At 39.2% G+C, this 19692-nt stretch overlaps 1 protein-coding gene across 1 annotated transcript in view; it reads right to left on the reverse strand.

Annotated features, from left to right (window-relative positions):
- Nucleotides 1–2000: 2000 nt before the first annotated feature.
- Nucleotides 2001–19692, reverse strand: part of GABRB1 (gamma-aminobutyric acid type A receptor beta1 subunit) — a 403876-nt gene continuing 386184 nt past the window's right edge. Inside the window, exon 9 of the mRNA XM_003258406.2 lies at nt 2001–2773. Within this exon, the coding sequence (XP_003258454.2) occupies nt 2429–2773 (345 nt within the window). The 3' untranslated portion in view covers nt 2001–2428. The remainder of the gene's footprint in view (nt 2774–19692) is intronic.

Genomic DNA, 19692 nt, shown 5'->3' on the forward strand with positions numbered 1-19692 from the left:
CAGCATCAAAATCGTTAGATTTTTAAAGGCAAGATAAAAATATAATAATAAAATACAAATATTCTCAATCTTTCCCAAGAAGAATAATCTAAATAGATAAATAAAAATAAATTGTTTGTTAAGGAACATAGATTACAGATACTTCCTTTCTGATTTAGCATTTCATTCTTAAAATCTTTTAAAAGAGCTTTGACGCCCAGAATGATTCATTTTTATTAGGCATCGGCCAACGATTTTCCTTCCTGTGTTTAAAATAAATGGCTGCACAGTGGTTCCTTTGTGGTCATTACGGAATATTAACCTTACAATCACCGACATGGCCACATGCCACTCTATTTGGCCATTTTATGATGGCCAAGCATCTCAGCCTGCCAAGGGACTGAAGAGTTTCAAAATGGATGACTTCATGCCCTAAGGTTGGGGATTTCCTTGACTAGGAAAGTGTGATAATACGACTAAAAATCTAAATAAAAATGTGGTCCCTATCATGAAACCATTGAGATCATTTTTTCCAGTTAAAGCAGAGTTTTTGTATATATATTACCTTCAGCCTTAACTATTCATTTATTTTAAGGTTCCCTTTTCCTCTTGCTTTCTAAAAGAATATCTTGTAACTTTCTCCCCTTCAGCTCATCAGTAAAAATTCAGCATCATCTGTCCAGTGAAGTCTGTAGTTTCCAGAAGCTGATGCTATTGTAAACATGGACCCCATCACCGTCTTAGGGGAAAAGCTAGATCATTAAGCCAGGCCATTGTCCCTATTATTACCTCAACCCTTATTTCACATTCATGGGTCAGGTCCCAAACCTCCAGCATCACTGTTTGGTTAGCTTACAGTTTCATTCAGTCTTGCAAATGAACATACAGAATTCTTAGATACTAAGGTTGAAAAATAAAATGACAAGGTTTCAATGACATAACATGGGAAGAATCTCAACTGTAGCTGGTTGGACATGTTTAGAATTGTGTTGGGCTACTGAAGAATGCCCCTTCTATGAGAAACATGACCAAGAGTAATCCACAAGCAGAGATAAGGCAGAGGAGCAATAACAGTGATTAATGAGTGTAGACAAGGTCTGTTCTTTAGGGACTGGTGCACATGTTGGAAGCTCCGCTGCTTTTGTCATTGCTCTTGTTTTTATCTGTAGTTCTGCTATTGTCAAGATTTTCTTTAAAATGGAATTCTGGTCCTGAAGGGGAATGACACCAACATGGGTGTTTGTGTATTTTCCAAAGCATTCATTCCAGTCTGGAATGCAGAGCTCAGAGAGCAGAGCCATCAAGTGCCAGCTGAGTCCTGTGTGACTAGCCTGTCACCATTAGATACTGCTCTCTAGAAGGCAAAGAAATATATACTATTTGATTTAAGATTTGGCAGTTCAGATAACTGCCCAGGCACCCTTTTCACAGCACATAAATCTTGCCTTCCTAATGGCAAGGGCAATATTTTTTTCAAGCAAAAATTGCTCACCATCCCCTTCCTCCCACACTCTCTGGAGCAGGTACTATGGAACTGGGGTGGCATGGCTTCCTGGCACAGCATCAGGGGGTTCCAGACTGATGAGATGAATTCAGAGCTGTACGTTTGAAATGGCCAGTTAGAAAAATGGTCATTGCCTCCCAAGCTCCTTATTCTCAAGAAAAAAAGAAAAATGTTCTCAGTGGCTACCAGGTCGACCAGGTTGGATTCCAATGTTAATTTAAAATTTGCTGGAAAGTCTGAGAAAGAAGCATGTTTCAGAATATCCAGCTTAATGGTGCAGTGAAGATGGCAGGTTGGGACTGTGTAACCTTGACCAGCGCTTGTCTTTCCTTCCCTCTTCTTCTGTGGAGCTGTGGAACCCTTTTACAACGGACATGGGAGAACTTAAGGATGGAGGGGACTCTTCCTTCCCTTTCTAAGCTCCTTTTTCTTTTGCCTTCTTCCTGGAAATCTGTAACTTGTCAATGGCTTTGTTTTTTTCTTCTGAGATCCTGGAAATTTTTTTTTAATGTTGTTGTTTTTTTTTTTTTTTTTGGCAGCATAAGATTGTTACAGTTTACCAGGAAGCAGTGCGGGCGGACAGCAAGGTCCTCTTTTCATTTTCCCTAAAAAATAAATCAGTAAAATCCAGGGCAACTAGAAAAGACTGCTAAAGATCTACCTATCTAACTTCTTTCTTTGTGTTTGTTTGTAAACATGGCAATTAATAGAGCTCTTAAAGAGCTGATAACCTGGACCACGGTAGACTGGAAAAAAAAGAATTTTTTTTGTTTTGTCTTTTTGAAGTAAACATGGTGCAGTAATAAAACTGATATGCAAGACCTAAAACCAATTGGATGGCTGAATCTCTTACCTCGAGAAACAGCAGTGTCGCTGTTGGGGACCTGTAAGGTTAAAAAACAATAGAAGAGGAAAGTAGTCTAAATGGAACCATTAGAACAGACCTCAGTGTACATAGTAAAGCCAATAAACGACATTAAAAAGAGAAAAGGTGATGGGGAAAAACATTCGGGACCACTTGTCTATGGAATTCACATCAGTCAAGTCGGGGATCTTGACTTTGAGCTGGGAGGCACGCCTGCGGATGCGCCCCTTGCTGGGTACCCCGTGCCGGTCCAGGGCGCGCCCGTAGGCCTCGCGGCTGCTGAGGGGCTTGCGGTACTGGATGCTGGCGCTGTCATACGAGTACATGGTGGCCTTGGGGTCGCTCACGCTCGTGAGCACTTCCGAGCCACTCGTCTCATTCCGGATTTCCAGGGTGCTGAGGAGAATGTTACCGTGGGCGTCGACCTGATGGCAAAAAGAACAGGCTCGGACACAAGTTGCAGGACCTTTGCCTGTTTTCATTAACCTGTTACTAGTGATACCCCATAAGGCTCATTAAACATTGTCTTCCTAAGCATCTGGCTTGATGTGCCTCCCGGATGTAGAGATCGATCGATCTATCGATCTATCTATCTATCTATCTATCTATCATCTATCCATCCATCCATCCATCCATCCATCCATCTATCCATCCATCCAACCATCCATCCAGCTGGCCATGCATCTATCTACCTTATCTATCTATCTATCTATCTATCTATCTATCTATCTATCTATCATCTATCTATCTATCTATCTATCTATCTATCTATCTATCATCCATCCAGCTGGCCATGCATCTATCTTATCTATCTATCTATCTATCTATCTATCTATCTATCTATCTATCTATCCATCCAACCATCCATCCATCTGGCCATGCATCTATCTACCTTTATCTATCTATCTATCTATCTATCTATCTATCTATCTATCTATCTATCTATCCAACCATCCATCCAGCTGGCCATGCATCTATCTACCCTATCTATCTATCTATCTATCTATCTATCTATCTATCTATCTATCTATCATCTATCTGTCATCATCCATCCACTTTGCTAGCTTTCTAGCTATCATCTGTCTCCACTCACAGAACACTAGTGTGTGTGTGTGTGTGTGTGTGTGTGTGGTATTTCTTCTTGTTATAAAAGTTGTACCTGGAAACAAAGCTAGTAACACAAAATAAAAAGTAAAAATTCATAATCTCACCTTCAGAGTCAATCATTAACAACTCGCTTGGCTTCCAGTCTTTTCTCTATTCATATATACTTACAAACGCAGGCTCATTCATATATTTTGCCTTGCAACCTGCTTTTCTCAGTTAATAATACAGCCTGGGCATCTTTCCTTGTTAATAAATATTCCTCTGTGACACGCTTTATTAATAGCTTACATGAATAAACCATAATCGAATTAATCTGTTGTTAGATGTTAAGGTTTGTTTTACTTTGTAGTATTATAGACAACTCTGGAAGGAATATTTTATAGTTAAATCTTTGTGCATATTCATAATTATTTCCTCAGGCAAAATTGACAGTTATGATTAATGGGTCAGAGGATTCGCCTGGCTATCCTTTGACTTTTGTTCCTCTACTGTTGTTCACTGATGCTTCTTGCAGTTCTGGTGATACCTATCTCAAGTTTCCTGGTTCTTCTCTATGCTATGCCCACACACTCTTTTGGAACTACAGAAAATGTGAGCACAGTTTGGCTCAGAATGTGGCCATGTTTAACTTCAAGCTGATATACTTTGTACACTGATTTACCTGGAAGGGACATGGCTCACACGTGAAAATGAGCTTGAAGTGCTTCCAAGGCCAGTAGAGGGAGCTGTGCTAACATGTGTATTAGCATAATGCCTGACTTACAGTAAGGGTTCTATAAATGCTTTTGAATGAGATTAATCTTGGTAAACACTTAACACACTAGGTTTAGGTAAGGAGGCAAAAGAGCCTGGCGAAGAAGAGATGGAGAAAAACATAGGCGGCAAATACAAACAAGAGAGAAAGGAAAGAAAGGGACAGAGGATAGACAGCACATGATGATGCAACTGTAGTACAGTTTAAAGAACTAATATTTATTGTGTTTCCACCATGAGCCTAGTATATATATTACTTGTTTAATACAGCAACCCTATTTTAAAAGGCCATGCCATCCCCGTTTTATAGATAAGGCAACTGAGATTTAGAACGGTTAACAATCTGGCTTGTTTACTCAGCTAGTAAGTGCTTGCCCTGATATTAGAACCTATGTGTATCTGATTCAAATCTCAAGCACTTTCTACTTGGAGGACCACATCACAATCCTTGGCCTTTGTTACACTTTGTTTCCATTGGAAACTCACTGATGCATTTGTTAACTTTAAGATTTGAGTTGGTTGGAGAGAGAAATGGTGACTGACTCTGGTTTCTGTCATCTCTCTCTCCTTTTCTATCTATCATTGTTTCCCTCTGTGAAGCATTTTGCTTCAGTCTAATTGGGCTACCCACATGCCCTGACCGTATACATCTATTGGTGACTTTATTCAGGGAGTTATTATTATTATTTTGTTGTTGTTGTTAATAACTACAATTTATTGAATTCTACTGTGTAATTTATCTCAGTGATTTCAGTATTTCAGTAATTGAATCTCACTGATTTACCTTGGTTATAATAACACTAAGACATATATGTTATCCTAATTCAGCAGACAGGGAAACCAAGGCTCAAAGAAGTTAAGTAAATTAAACAACAAGATTAAACAACAAGTACTAAATTTGGGATTAAACCACAGGATATTCTTTGTCTCAAATATTATTTTCTCTCCTCTTTGTATGTTAATCAAATCCACCTGTTTTGGCCAAGGCTCAATTTAAATCCTGCTTTCTTTGTGTACCTTTGTACTTTGCCTGCCCATAGTCACCTCCAAAACTTTCTCCCAACATTTATTGAGTGCTTACTGTGTGAGAGATAAAGTGTTAGGTGTCAAGAATATATGCAGCACAACTGGCATCCTTACCATCAAATAGCACTGACTTTTACAACAGAATTTACAAACTCAGCCACCTACAGGGACCAAGAAGCATGGCTGAGTAGAGCCAGGTGAAAGTAAGTAATTGAGTGAAGCTAGGGAATGGTGATGCCTATGGGGCCTCAGAGAGCAGATGTCTAAGGAGGGGACTGCAGCTCAGCTCCAGTTGACAACTACACTGAATGGACTAGACTCTAGTGTTGCCAGATCACCCCCTTTACCAGAAAACCTGAACATATTGATTTTTATTTTGTCTTTCCTTAAAGTTGGCTCAATAGTGTAAAAACGATCTTCAGGTCAGATGAAACATATCTGTGTCCAGATCTGACTTTTGCTTAGCCAGTTAGGGACCTCTTTTTTTTTTTCCATTCACATATCCTTTAGCATATATTACTTTGTGTTGATGTTGATTTTTAGGTTTCAGTCCTATTTTCCCAACCAGAGCTATTCAGGTGCTCAGGAGATAGATAATGAGGGCCTGGACTAGGACAAGGTAGCAGAAAGAAAAGGAAAACTACACTAAAGAGGAACTTTTGAAAAATGTTTAAAATAGAAATGAAATTGATTTGGCAACTGATTAGATTTGTAGCATAAGGAAGGGAAGGTGATCTGGAAACTGTCAGCCTGTTAGGCTGAAAGGATTATATTGTCATCAGCGAAATGGGGTGTCTGGTGTGTGTTGCATGTATAGGGTGGAAAAAAAGAGTTTGTTGTTTTGGTTGAATTTGTGACATACGTTAGGCATCCTTGTGGTGGTGTCCAGCAAATAATGTACATGTGGTGATGACTGGAATAATGTTGGGGCTGAGATTATTTTAGGAGTGAGAGGCAGCTACGGGGTCAGTGAAAGAGACACAGAGAAACTATAGAGGTAGAGAACAAATAACATCATGCTATGAAGAGAAACCCAAGGAGGGAGAAGGGTATCCAGAAGGAGAGAATGGTCAATAGTGTTTCAGAGAGAACAGGGGAATGAAGAAGGCTCATAGATTTATCAATAAGGCCATTTGCGGTCTTAGAATAAGAGCTGAAGTAGAACCTGGATTACAAGGGGTTAAAGACTGAATTAGTAGCAAGGAGGAGAAGGGAGTTTGTATGGACCCCCCTTTTCAAAAGTTTGCAGGTCAAAGGAAGAAAAGAAATAAAAGCATTAGCTCACACATATCGGGATAGGGTGTCCAGTGAAGCTGGAAGAGACACAGTAGACAGGAAAAGGAGAAGGATTGAGAAGGTAAATTCTATGGGAGTGAGTGAGGAAGTCAAAGATATGGAAGGATAACAGGCTACCTTCAGAAATGGGAATTTTACACATGGAGATATGGGAGGTAGAATAGTTCTGAGCAATAGGAACATGTGCTAATGTTTGCTTGAGACTTGAGACCAGGTGATGGTGAAGGTCATTGGGAATAATAAGCCAGATGCAGTCTGTGTCTCTACTGTATGTCTATAATTGAAAAAGTCACGTACATGAAAGTTGACATTACTAAGGATGGTAGGGTTGAAATGATGAGGACCAAAATGCTTGAATTCTTTAAAGGAGGGAGAAGTACGTTAGAAGATAAGGACTGGAACACATGATTTTGTTAGGTACTTTGGAATAGCCAAGATAATCACAAAATATAAATTTTGTCCATAAGAGATCATTACCTCCTTAGAGATATAAGAGTGAAGAATAATATTGGGAGTGACAAGTTTTCAATCAAACTCTAAATGGCATAATGTAGATCATGATTAGGGATTCATCGAAGTGAGAAATCACTGGGGGTCACAGAAGCCTTCTTGTAACAGTGGGCCTTGCATTGAGTTTTAAAGGATGGGTAGAGGACAGAACAAAAATTGAGAGTTGAAAACTATGTTATTATTCTAGTTTTATTATCTACTCAGAAATGGACTTGGATTTGCATTTCTCTGATGGCCAGTGATGATGAGCATTTTTTCATGTGTTTTTTGGCTGCATAAATGTCTTCGTTTGAGAAGTTCACACCAGTTAGAATGGCGATCATTAAAAAGTCAGGAAACAACAGGTGCTGGAGAGGATGTGGAGAAATAGGAACACTTTTACACTGTTGGTGGGACTGTAAACTAGTTCAACCATTGTGGAAGTCAGTGTGGTGATTCCTCACGGATTTAGAACTAGAAATACCATTTGACCCAGCCATCCCATTACTGGGTATATACCCAAAATTCATGCTGCTATAAAGACACATGCACACGTATGTTTACTGCAGCACTATTCACAATAGGAAAGACTTGGAACCAACCCAAATGTCCAACAATGATAGACTGGATTAAGAAAATGTGGCACATATACACCATGAAATACTATGCAGCCTTAAAAAATGATGAGTTCATGTCCTTTGTAGGGACATGGATGAAGCTGGAAACCATCATTCTCAGCAAACTACCGCAAGGACAAAAAAACCAAACACCACATGTTCTCACTCATAGGTGGGAATTGAACAATGAGAACACATGGACACAGGAAGGGGAACATCACACACCAGGGCCTGTTGTGGGGTGGGGGGAGGGGGGAGAGATAGCATTATAGGAGATATACCTAATGTTAAATGACAAGTTAATGGCTGCAGCACACCGACATGGCACATGTATACATATGTAACAAACCTGCACGTTGTGCACATGTACCCTAAAACTTAAAGTATAATAAAAATAAAAAAGAATAAAATAAAAGAAATGGACTTGGATAAGTCTGGGTCTCAGTTCCCTTATCTATAAATGGAAGGTTTTCATTAGGTAATCTCAAGGGTTGGCTTCCAATCTTTGACAGTTTTTGATTGTGAAGAACATTCCAGGTGGAGGACAGAGCATTCTGAAAAAATGCTTGTGAAATGGAACCACCTGATCTGCACTCTATGCATCATTAAGTTACATTATTATGAATCTCTCTAAGTAAAAAAAAAAGTTGCTAGAATTTAGAATCGGCTAGTGAAGCATACAGATGCTCCTAATTAAACAGAAGTCAGAGTTAACAAGGTACATTTTATTAAGCTATTTTGGTTAACCTTGGTGCAAATTCAAATGTGCCTAAAACTAGCAGGAGGTTTACCAGTTTGTGCAAATCCCTCAATATTCTCTGTCACTGAGCTAGAAATCATAGCATTAAGTGGTTTGACATTTAAGATAATGGATCTAGTTCTGCAACTATCCATGAAAGCTGATTTCATTACTATAGAGTTATATCAACATTACCATGTTCTTTTTCAGGAAAATTTTTAAAGTAGCTGTATAACAATTCTTGCCCACTTCCATTTTCTTTCTTATCCAGTGTAGGACTTGTCCTAAAGGCTGACGTTAACAGACTGTGTGTGTGTGTGTGTCTACATGCTCATGCATTTCTTCTACAGTGTGATATTTCACCCTCACCCTCCAGCTTTCTGCTGTTGGGTAAGGTATCTGTGTGGTAGCCATACCACTGCTGACATCCACAAGTTTCTTGTTGGCTCTGCTGTAACCCATTCCCCTTGGAGAAGAGCGACTTTCCCTTTGCCTCAACCATATCAGGGCATCTAAGGTATTCTTATATCTGAAGCTGACACAGCTTTCCAAAAATAATATCCATGGAGAAAGGGCTATTGTTTTTTCATATCATCAGAGGGAGCAAGAAGTCATGTTGTACATTGCCTCAACATCTGCAGTGGCCAAATGTTGCCTAATTAATAAAGAAATATCAAAAATATCAATATCTGAGTTGAGCACAATCCAGATTGAAGATTTTTAAACCTTGAGGCAGAAGGAAGTGAGGCAAATTAAAATTGTTAACATACTGGATTTCTAAGGCAGGTATAGACCAGCAGATTTTTTTTCAAAAGCTGCTGATGTTGAAAGAACTATTCCACGGGACAATTATTCCTCACTCCTCACAGTGCCCTCAAGTATGAGAATTCCCACTCCAAGTCCCAGGAGAGAATGTAAGGGAGGAATATGTACAGCTTCTTTTCTCCTTCTCCCCTCTCACTGCTCCCCACTGACCTATGTGGTAGGTATATTTAGAAGAAAGAAGCAGGCTTTCTAGGCTCTGTGCCTTCTGGAGTTTTCTGTCTCTGATCTGCTTACTGAGAGGGTGCAGTGCAGATAGGAATCTGCATGTTGAACCCTCCTGTGCTTTTGGGTAAAGTCTGCAGTTGTTCATCAGTTCCAGTGACTGGGGAGGTAAGTCTGTTTCTGATTAGAAGGAATGACTGCAGTATGTTAATCATATATTCCTCAAACCAACATAATGGATTCTCTTTTTTAAAGTTTAAAGTGTCATTGGACCTAAATTTAGAGAAAATGAATGTAATTATTAATAAGGCTTCAGGAGGGCCAATCGAGAAACGCTTCCTCTTCCACTTCAGACAGATGACCAGTAAAGGGGAGCGGAGAATGTGGCTTGGTTCTGCAGCCCCAAGGGCTTGGCAATATTTCACTCTCACTCCACTCCTTATTAGACAGGCATATTTCCTGGCTGCAAAAGGTAATTTTAGGTGGATCATGGATAATCATTTAAAATGTTAATAGTAGTTCATGTATTCACTCACTCATTTATTCGGTCCATGTTTACTGAGTGCCTACTATGCCTCAGGCACTGTTCCAGACATTGATGAAGACATCGGCCCCTCCATAAGCAATAGAACATCAAGGCCCTCATTTTATAAGTTCAGAGATCTCAACAAATAAAGCCTCTTGATGTTACAGTCTCCTGTACAAACACTGGAACCCTGACCCCCTATGGATTCTAAATGTTTTACTGGACAAATACTTTGACCTCTTTCAAATGCAGGTTATCAGTGCCCTTTCCAACAGCCTCTTTGAAGTTTGCTGTCTTGCAACACGATGTCCACCTTCTTCTTGCCTGCCGAGCCTTTCTCTCATCTCCTTCCTGAAGGTCATGACACCCAGCCTTCAGGCCTGCTGATCACAAACAAGTCTTAGAGGGGCTCACATATAAAGAAAGGCCCTGGAATTTTACTTCATAGAGACCTGAGATGGCAGGGACAATCCAGCTTCTGGCTGGTGAACACTTTCCTTCCTTCCTCCAGTGCACTGCTTATAAACCACGTTATCTTGTTTTTAAATTCTAATTCTGATGACACAACAGTGCTGGGAAGATGGTGGTGAGCAAAACAGACAAAGTTCTTGAAATACTGGTGCTCACGTTGTTATGGAGGAAAATGGTCAATACCATCCCTCCTAAAATCAGTTTTTAAAAAATCAGGTAACATTATGAAGAAAACGAAACAGCTCTATATATTTTTTAATGTATTTAGGAAAGTATGACCAGTTTGTGATTTTGTGCACATTTTTCTTAACATTATATTCACGCTCACATTTCATTATGACAAGGGAAAAATCTAAAGTAATTCACATTTCCTTATTTTCTTCTGGACCTTACTACAGAAGAACCTAAAGGATAGTGCTGCATGGATGTTTAGAGGCATCTAAATCTCAAAATGGCCAGAGCAGAACTCTTGATCTTCTCTCTTCCCATCCAACTTGTTCCTTCCACTGAGCGTCCCATTAGAATGTTACTCCAAGGGGGCAGGGATTTTGTATTATTCACAACTGTTTCCCCGAAGCCAAGAAAAGTACTTGGCATATAGAAGCATTCAATAAATATCTTTGAAATGAATGAATGGGGATAAATACATTGGGTATAGTGGTTAATTTTGTGTGTCAACTTGGTCGGCTGTGGTTTCCAGTTGCTAGGTCAAACACTAGTTTAGATGTTGCTGAGAAGGTATTTTGTAGATGTGATTGGCATTTACAATTACTGTAAGTAAAGGAGATTACCCTCGATAATGTGGGTGGGCCTCATGCTATTGATTGAAAGCATTGAGAGCAAAAACTGAGGTTTCTAGGAAAAGAAGAAATTCTGTCCCCACACTGTACCGTAGAAACGTTGGCCAAGTTTCCAGCATGCCCTGCAGATTTCAAGCTAAAGATTACGACATCAACTCTCATCTGAGTTTCCAGCCTCAACCTGCCTGACAGATTTTGGACTTGCCAGCTTCCACAATTGCAAGAAATGACTCCTTAAAATAAATCTCTTATTATGTGTATGTTGGTTCTGTTTCTATTGGTTCTGTTTCTCTGAAGAGCCCTGACTGATACAAAAGGCATGCCAAAAATCATAGGGTGATTCTCAAATGACTAAAGTCCAGAGAACACTGATGTGATGGCTGTACTATTTCTTTCCTTAACAGAAATCTGAAGTGAATGTGCAGATTTATTTTCTGGCTTGGGTTAAGCCTTTCTTCCACCCCTTCCATCTCACTCACTCTCTCCTCTCTGCCCCAACATCCTCAATGAGTGCCTTAGGCTGTGAAAAATGTTGCCACTCACTGAATTGAACTGCTCTGGATATTTTCAATATATAAATATAGCTGAACTCATTTTAGAGTAATTGGAATAAAATATAATCTTGTTTTCAGTGGCGGTTTTAAAGCCCTGTCGAGGAATACCTCTGGGCTCGATCTACTTTGCAAACAGTGAGTTATTTCCTTCTTGCTAGCCAATTCAATTAGATTCATATTTACTGAGTGGTTCTGAAGCACAGAGCAGGAAACCAAGTGAAGTGGAGCTGGCTACAGAATGAGCTAATTCACTGTCCTCAAGAAGCCTACATTCTACTTAATGAAGCCAACCAGTGTGAACGGCTGCCTTCCGTTGCAGAGAGCACACAGTTGCAACAGCCCAGCCTTCATCTTCCCACCGGTCTCATAGAATATACCGTATTTGCTGTTGCTGTCAGTCATTTGCTCTCACCAGGGCTGCCAAACCCTGATCTCTTAGCCTGGAATTCCTGAAACCTTTTCTGGGGGGAGGAGATGGGAGGTTCTGCTGATGCTTTGCATGTCTCTTTGCATGTCCTGAAAGCTTGCGGCAGAAGTGGAAACTTTATTATAATCATTTTGAGAAGGAACAGAAGATTAAGTGCAAATGTACATAAATCTAAGACAAATTATATTATTCAGGAAATAGAAAAGGGAAACAAAAACAAAAATAATGCTGTGGTTTCCAGTTGCTAGGTCAAACACTAGTTTAGATGTTGCTGAGAAGGTATTTTGTATATGTGATTGGCATTTACAGTTACTGTAAGTAAAGGAGATTACACTTGATAATGTGGGTGGGCCTCATGCTATTGATTGAAAGCATTGAGAGCAAAAACTGGCAATTTTACAGAACAGTACTCAGGTAGATACATTTATCCTGGCTTCCCTTCTTTTCCTTATTTCTCCCATTCTGTGTTTTAGTAGGTCCAAGTTGCTCTACTTTTAAATAGATCCTGATTCTGTTGACTTTTTTGTCTTTTTTTTTTAAATTTTTATGAGCACATAGCAGGTATATTCCATGTCTTGTTCTTTCCACCATCACCTCTTGCACCTTAAGTGATCTTCCTCTTTCCAGAAATGTTGCCCTGTGGTCCCTTCTCTACATAGAAGCTGGAATGATCCTTTAACAATGTAAAACAGGGCGACAGAGTGAGACTCCGTCTCAAAGAAAAAAAAAAGTGCAAAACAGGCCGGGCGCAGTGGCTCATGCAGGTAATCCCAGCAATTTGGGAGGCTGAGGTGGGCTGATCACCTGAGGTCAGGAGTTCTAAACCAGCCTGGCCAACGTGGCGAAACCACATCTCTACTAAAAATACAAAAATTAGCCGGGTGTGGTGGCAGGCGCCTGTAGTCCCAGCTACTCAGGAAGGCTGAGGCATGAGAATCGTTTGAACCCGGGAGGCAGAGGTTGCAGTGAGCCAAGATTGTGCCACTGCACTCCAACCTAGGCGACAGAGGGAGACTCTGTCTCAGAAAAAATAAAAGTAAAACAAATGATGTCTATTTATATCTCCTGTTTACTCTGTTTATATCTTCTAGTTACTTTTCAAGACATAGAATGAATTCCAAATTTCTTATTCTAGTCAAAAAAGCACCATGTGGTTTGGTTCCTGTGGGTACCTCAGCCCTCATTTCCTACCAGGCTGCTCTTCGAGCACTGCTCCAGCCACACTGGCCTTATTTTGGCTGTCTCTTGATGCTCCTAAGTCTGCAGGGCATTTTCATCTGCTATGCTTCTCTTGTGCAATGCTGTTTCTTGCCCATATTGTTACCTGGCTAGCTTCTCATCATTTTCTTTACCATAATTATCATCATCTGCCATTATATCATGCGTTTATTCACATATTTGTCAATTACCTCAACTGGAATATAAGCTCCAGGAGGGCAGGTTCTTTTTTTGTTGTTCATCACTACTCAGTATGTCCTCCTTGCTTTTCCAGAACTGAGCCTAAGATACCTTTTGCTGAGTAAATGTCTGCAGAATGGGGAAATCTGAAACTTACACTTTGAGCCATCTCTCTGAACTCTGAGTTTCAATGGCCAAGGACACCTGCAGAGGTGGCTAGAATGTCTAGGATCTCCAGGGTTGTGGTTCTCAGACATTGAGGTGTATCTGAGTGAATTTGGAAACTTGCTAAAAACACCAGTTTGAGTTCATCTCATTTTAGATTAAGATCCTCCTAGTCTGTATTCCACCCAAACATCCCAAGAGTCCTAGTAGGTTGTGGTGGATACCTATTAGTTTGACCTGTCTGATTCCATTCTACCTTCCTCTGATGATAATGCCCTGATATTCTTTTGGTGCACGTGGTTGAAGTATGCCTAATTGCATCTTCTAGGTTCCAGGGACATGCATGTGATCTAGACCTAGGCATTTAGCATTTTCCATCTTCCTGGTGAGAAGAATTGACTTCTGCATGAAAAAATGACAAGTTTGTCCAAAAAGACTCAATCCTAGGCCTTTTTTTATTAGAACTATTGGGTATAAGAAACAATTTTGTGCTAGGGTAAAAGAGCTTTGCCACTATAAACTTGGAACTTTGGGACCACCATGAGGGAAGGGTCAAAACAAAGTCAATATAAAAGAAAGCAGAATTAAGAGATGAAGAGAGATACTTCTGACAAATTGTTTGGATACCTGGAACAGCACATGTGAAACTAGGACTATGCTTCGACCTTTCAGTTGTGTGGGCCAATAAATCCCGCTCCCTCCTCTTTTATTCTTAAACCAGTTAAGTAAAGTAGACTTCTTTCTTTTTCACCAAAAGAGTTCTAGATATCTGGACAGATAAAAAACAGAAAATAAGAGACAGAGATTCCTAAAAAGGAAAATTAGACTTCTGAAGATGGGAAATAGGATAGGATTAAATCAAGGCTAGAGAACAAAAAGTGAACGAAGCCAGATTTGGGCAGGGGTTTGAGGAATAAAGAAGTTCATAAACTATCAACACAGGCTGTCAGTAGAAATTCTGGATGTTAGGTATAGATGGTGAAAGTTTCATCAAAGGCAGGGTGAGTTTTCCAGTTGGTCTGAAGGCCCAGGCTCAAAGGCTGACAGATACGGAGCTGTTTCAAGCTGGACCTAAAGACAGAGCTGTATACCTTCGCAATGCCCACCTGCACCTGCACATTGCATCCTGGAATTAACCACAATACAGAGCTGATTCACATTTAGGAAGTTTTCTGAAAGTGTTTGGGTGACTCACCATGGAGAAAAGGAATGGGAGAGAAGAGGTCAGATCACAATACTAATATCTGGTTCTAAGAGGAAAAAAAATCTATTTCTTGACTATTGGGGATACAACTGCAAATTTGGTATTGTGAAAAGAAATTAAATCTTGGGGCCCCAGAATCACTGAGCTAAAGGGAAAAGTCAAACTGGGAACTGTTAGGGTACACCTGCCTCCCATTCTATTCAGTCAGCCCTCTGCTTACTGAGATAAATGTGTATCTGATTCCCTCCTTTGGAGAGGCTAATCAGAAACTCAAAAGAATGCAACCATTTGTCTCTTATCTACCTATGACCTGGAAGACCCTTCCCTGATTCGAGTTGTCCCTCCTTTCCAGACCGAACCAATGTTCATCTTACATTGTTGACTGATGTCTCATGTCTCCCTAAAATGTATAAAGCCAAACTGTGCTCTGACCACCTTGGGCACATGTCGATGGGACCTCTTGAGGCTGTGTCATAGGCACACGTCCTCAACCTTGGCAAAATAAACTTTCTACATTACCTAAGACATGTCTCAGATACTGAGAGTTCACAGAATGAATCTTTGGCAGATTCCTCTGGTGTCCCCTGTGACACGGAATGACTGAATCAGTCTCTGCTCACAGACCACCCAAGCTACCATTTCAGCCATTTCATTTATTTGCAAATGGACAGGCATTGTGGCCAGAATATACAACTGAAAAAGTTCCAGATGAGTATAAAAGTGGCCCAGAGGTAGCTTACTTAAAGCTTAGTTGTACTGTGAAATCTATCTTTCAAAACTCTAAATACCATCTCTAGTTTCAAATGATGCCTGAGGGGCTTATGAATCTACAGTCTTTATCACCTTAGAGGTTGAAACTCTCCTAATGTCTGGATCTAGCATCTGCGCTGAAATAAAAAGATGCTTCAGAGCAGCTGGAGGAAATATAAATCAAGACAAAGCAAGCACTCCTGAAGCTTCAGTACAAATACCCCTTGACCTGACTGCCCAGACAGAGCTATCAAAAGTAATGTGTAATAACTGAACAAGGCCACTCTATGCTCCAGTGAACCAAGGCAAATACTGAGGAAATCCGTCAAATGAAAATTGTCTGGGACCAGGGCACAGATGTCATTTAAATTTAACTGTTTACAAGCATCTAAAAGTAGAGGATCATCCAACCATTATATTTAAAAAAATTAATAGTCTTTTTTATATTTTTGAGTTTAACTAGCGGGTAGCAATTTAAAATACCACACAGTTTGCATTATTAATGTAACTGCTGAAATGACACACTGAATAGATGAAGTAAATACTTGCTTTGTTATTGACATATTATCTGTCTGGACTTTTGGTTTTAGAAGAGGATAAGAAAGTTAGGAATTACAAAACCTAAGCAGGTGCAGGGATGATTATAACTTGCATGAGATGGTAATGCTGTATTATTATCCCACCTAAATATGAAGAAGTTTATAAAATTGACACAGGAGATAGAAAGAAATGATTCAGACAGATAGTAAGGGCAACAGAGACCTCTGCGGAATTTCTGTTTTAACAAAAAGCAACCCCCAAATCGTTTCTTTTCTAACAAAGAGCAGTCTGAAAAATCAAGCTGTAGACATAGATAAGCAATTTGGAAGCTTTCACGGTGAGTGCTGGCAGCTGTGCCAGTAGAAAAGGGCTACCTGGAAGCCAGGTATGTTCAACATGAAGCCTCCATCTTCCCTTTCCTTTTTCACCCCAAGTACAGTACAGAGAAGCAGGCAACATGGCGCCAGCCAGGTAGAGAACCCACTTGCATAATAAAAAATTAGAGTGGGGTGGCCAGCTTTTTCGCTTGCTACGCAAATGGCACATCTAGCCTTAACCAGTTTTTTGAGCCTTATGCAAATGGCAGACCTGGTCTGACCAATCTTTCATGCTCTATGTAAATTAGACACTGCCTCCTTTTATTCAACCGTAAAACCCATTGCATTTCACCACAGACCAGAAGACCCGCTTGCGACCCCTCTCTCTGCAGAAGAGAGCGTTTCTCTTTCTTTCACCTATTAAACCTCTGCTCTTAACCTCACTCCTTGTGTGACTGCATCCTTGATTTCCTTGGCGTTGAGACAATGAACCTTGGGCATTACTCCCAGACGAACAGTGCCATTTCAAAATCTTAGCGATAATGCTCCTTTGAAGATTACATGTAATGCTATATGGCACTGTGATTCAAAAGGAATACCAGAGGTTGACATAAAGCATGCTTAAATTTTTTTTTTTAAAATAAAAATGATAGGAACAGTAAGACAGTCTGGAGCAGAAGCTGAAGTGGAGTATAGTCTCTTTTTCTTATTTATTATGAATATGTAAGAGTTTTATAAAACATAATGTAACACTGAATGCTTTGTGTGGTTTCTAAAAACATCTTAAATGGAGAACAACTCTCCAGTATTAATTAATTCATTCATTCATTCTTTCAACAAGTACTTATTTGGTATCTACCTTTTAGCTACTGAGGAAAGAACAATGAATGTAATAGACAAGGGCTCTGGGGTGTATAATTGGGAAGCTGTAGCTTAATAAGAGAAACAGATGTTAAAAGATAATTATACAAATAAACATATACTCACTATCATGGAAGTCCTATTGTGGAAAAGCACAGGATCCCATGAGAACAATTAACAGAGATACCAAATAATAAATCAAGAGTGAGGGTGTCTATTAAGGAAACCCCAGAGTAGTAGCATTTATGGTAAGAACTGCTACAATTAAGAAATTGAGAGAAGCCCAATATGACCTTCAATTTCGCTAATCCTTTTTTCCGTTGTATACAATGTGATGTTAATTCATCTAATAAAAATTTTAATTCTGTGATTTCCATTGTTCCACTTTTATAGTTTCAACTATCTTCTGAAACTCCCCATTTCTTTATACACTATATCAATTTTTCCTATTGACTTTATCTTAAACTTTTTATTTGGAAACTATTATAGATTCCCAGAAAGTTGTGAAGATAGCACAGAGGGGCCGCATGTACCCCTCACCCAGATTCTCCAACTGATTACATCTTACATAACTATGATATAATATCAAAATCAGGAAAGTGACATTGACATAAAGTGTGTATAGTTCTGTGTAATTTTATTGCATATGTAGATTCATGTAACAAGCATTCCAATTAAGTTACAGAACTATTCCATTACTGCAATGATCTCCCTCACACTAGTTCTTTATAATCAGTCATACCCATCCCACATCCTTCCCCACTATCACTAACTCCTGGCAACCACTAATCTGTTCTCCATCTCTATAATTTTGTTATTTCAAGAATGTTATATAAATGAAATAATACAGTATTATAACCTTTTAATACTGGCTTTTTTCACTCAACCTAATGCCCTTGAGAGACATCCAAGTTTTTGCATCTATCAATAGTTCATTTCTTTTTTATTGGATTAGTACTCCATAGTGTGAATATACCACAGTTTGTTGAACCATTCATCTATTGTAGGATATTTTGGCTGTTTCCAGTTTTGGGCTATTTCTTATGAACTTTTAAATACATTAATTATAATTATTTATATTAATTATCTTTTAGGCCAACACTTGAGACTTTTACTGCTCTGTTTCTGTCAATAAATGTTTTTCTCTTGATGATGATCACATTTTCCTGTTTCTTCTCATGTCTAGTAATTTTTTACTATATATTAGATATTTTGAGTGATGCACCATAGAGACTCTAAATTCTGCTATCTTCCCCAAAGAATGTTGAGTTCGGTTTGGTAGGCAGTTATATGACTAACATATCATCCAGAATATGTGGAGACTTGGTTTTATGTGTCATTAGGGTGAGCCTAATTTAGATTTTCCCTTAACCCAAGGGGAATCCCTTATTCTTATGACTTATCCTTTACTCTTAAGGTATAAGCCTCTTGAGATTTTTATGGAAAACCTAATGTGCTTACCACCCCCACACTCCCCAACGGGCTGGATTCAAACTCCAAACTCTGACTTTTATATGGTGGACAGTAACTAAAATCTCTGTTCATTTTTCTTTCCACCGGCTTCTAGCTATTTTTTCTTTCTGTGCTCCTTGGTATTTGTACATTTGTACATTTGTAGCTCAGGGATCAAGCTGGGGAAGTTTACACTCAGGTGTCAAGTTTCTGCTATGGCTCACTTCTGAAATTTCCAGGAACTCTGGAAGAATCAAACTCCATGATCTGACTCCTCAGGTCAATACAACTTTTTTCTGCTGAAGTTTTGCTGCCCCACATCCCTCAGCCTGGGACATGGCTTCAGCGGAAAAGCTGCATAAACATGGATTTCACACAGTGTGGTTCCTTTCTTTTGAAAGTTGATTCTCTTTTAGTTTTTGCTTGTTTTGTTACTCTCCCATGTCTTAAAGCAGATTTCTAAAAATGTGCTCACAGTTTATTATTTCTATCAATAAGAGGATTAGTCTGATACAAAGTACTCTGCCCTGTTTTAATATGATTTGTTTTTGAATTTTGTCAGAATTATGTCTATTTTTCTGTGGAAATCATCTGTGGAGTTGGTAGTCTAACTTTCCATGGATAAAAACATATTTTTAAAGAATCTCCTTTAAGCATTGTCTTCTGACGAGGAATTTCTCTATTCGTTCTCCTTTAATTCAAAATTTAAAAAGTCAATTTACCAGGAATAAAAGTTCACTGATTTGAGAGACAATGATTCTTACCACATTTAAGCCCAATGTTACTCAAACAGCCTGTTTATGAAATAAAGGTCAGTCAAATGGGAACATTTTACTTATCTATTAGCCAGTCATGAAGTCCTCTG

Source organism: Nomascus leucogenys, chromosome 20 (genome assembly GCF_006542625.1).
Source record: "Nomascus leucogenys isolate Asia chromosome 20, Asia_NLE_v1, whole genome shotgun sequence".
In the NCBI taxonomy this organism is placed as follows: Eukaryota; Metazoa; Chordata; class Mammalia; order Primates; family Hylobatidae; genus Nomascus; species Nomascus leucogenys.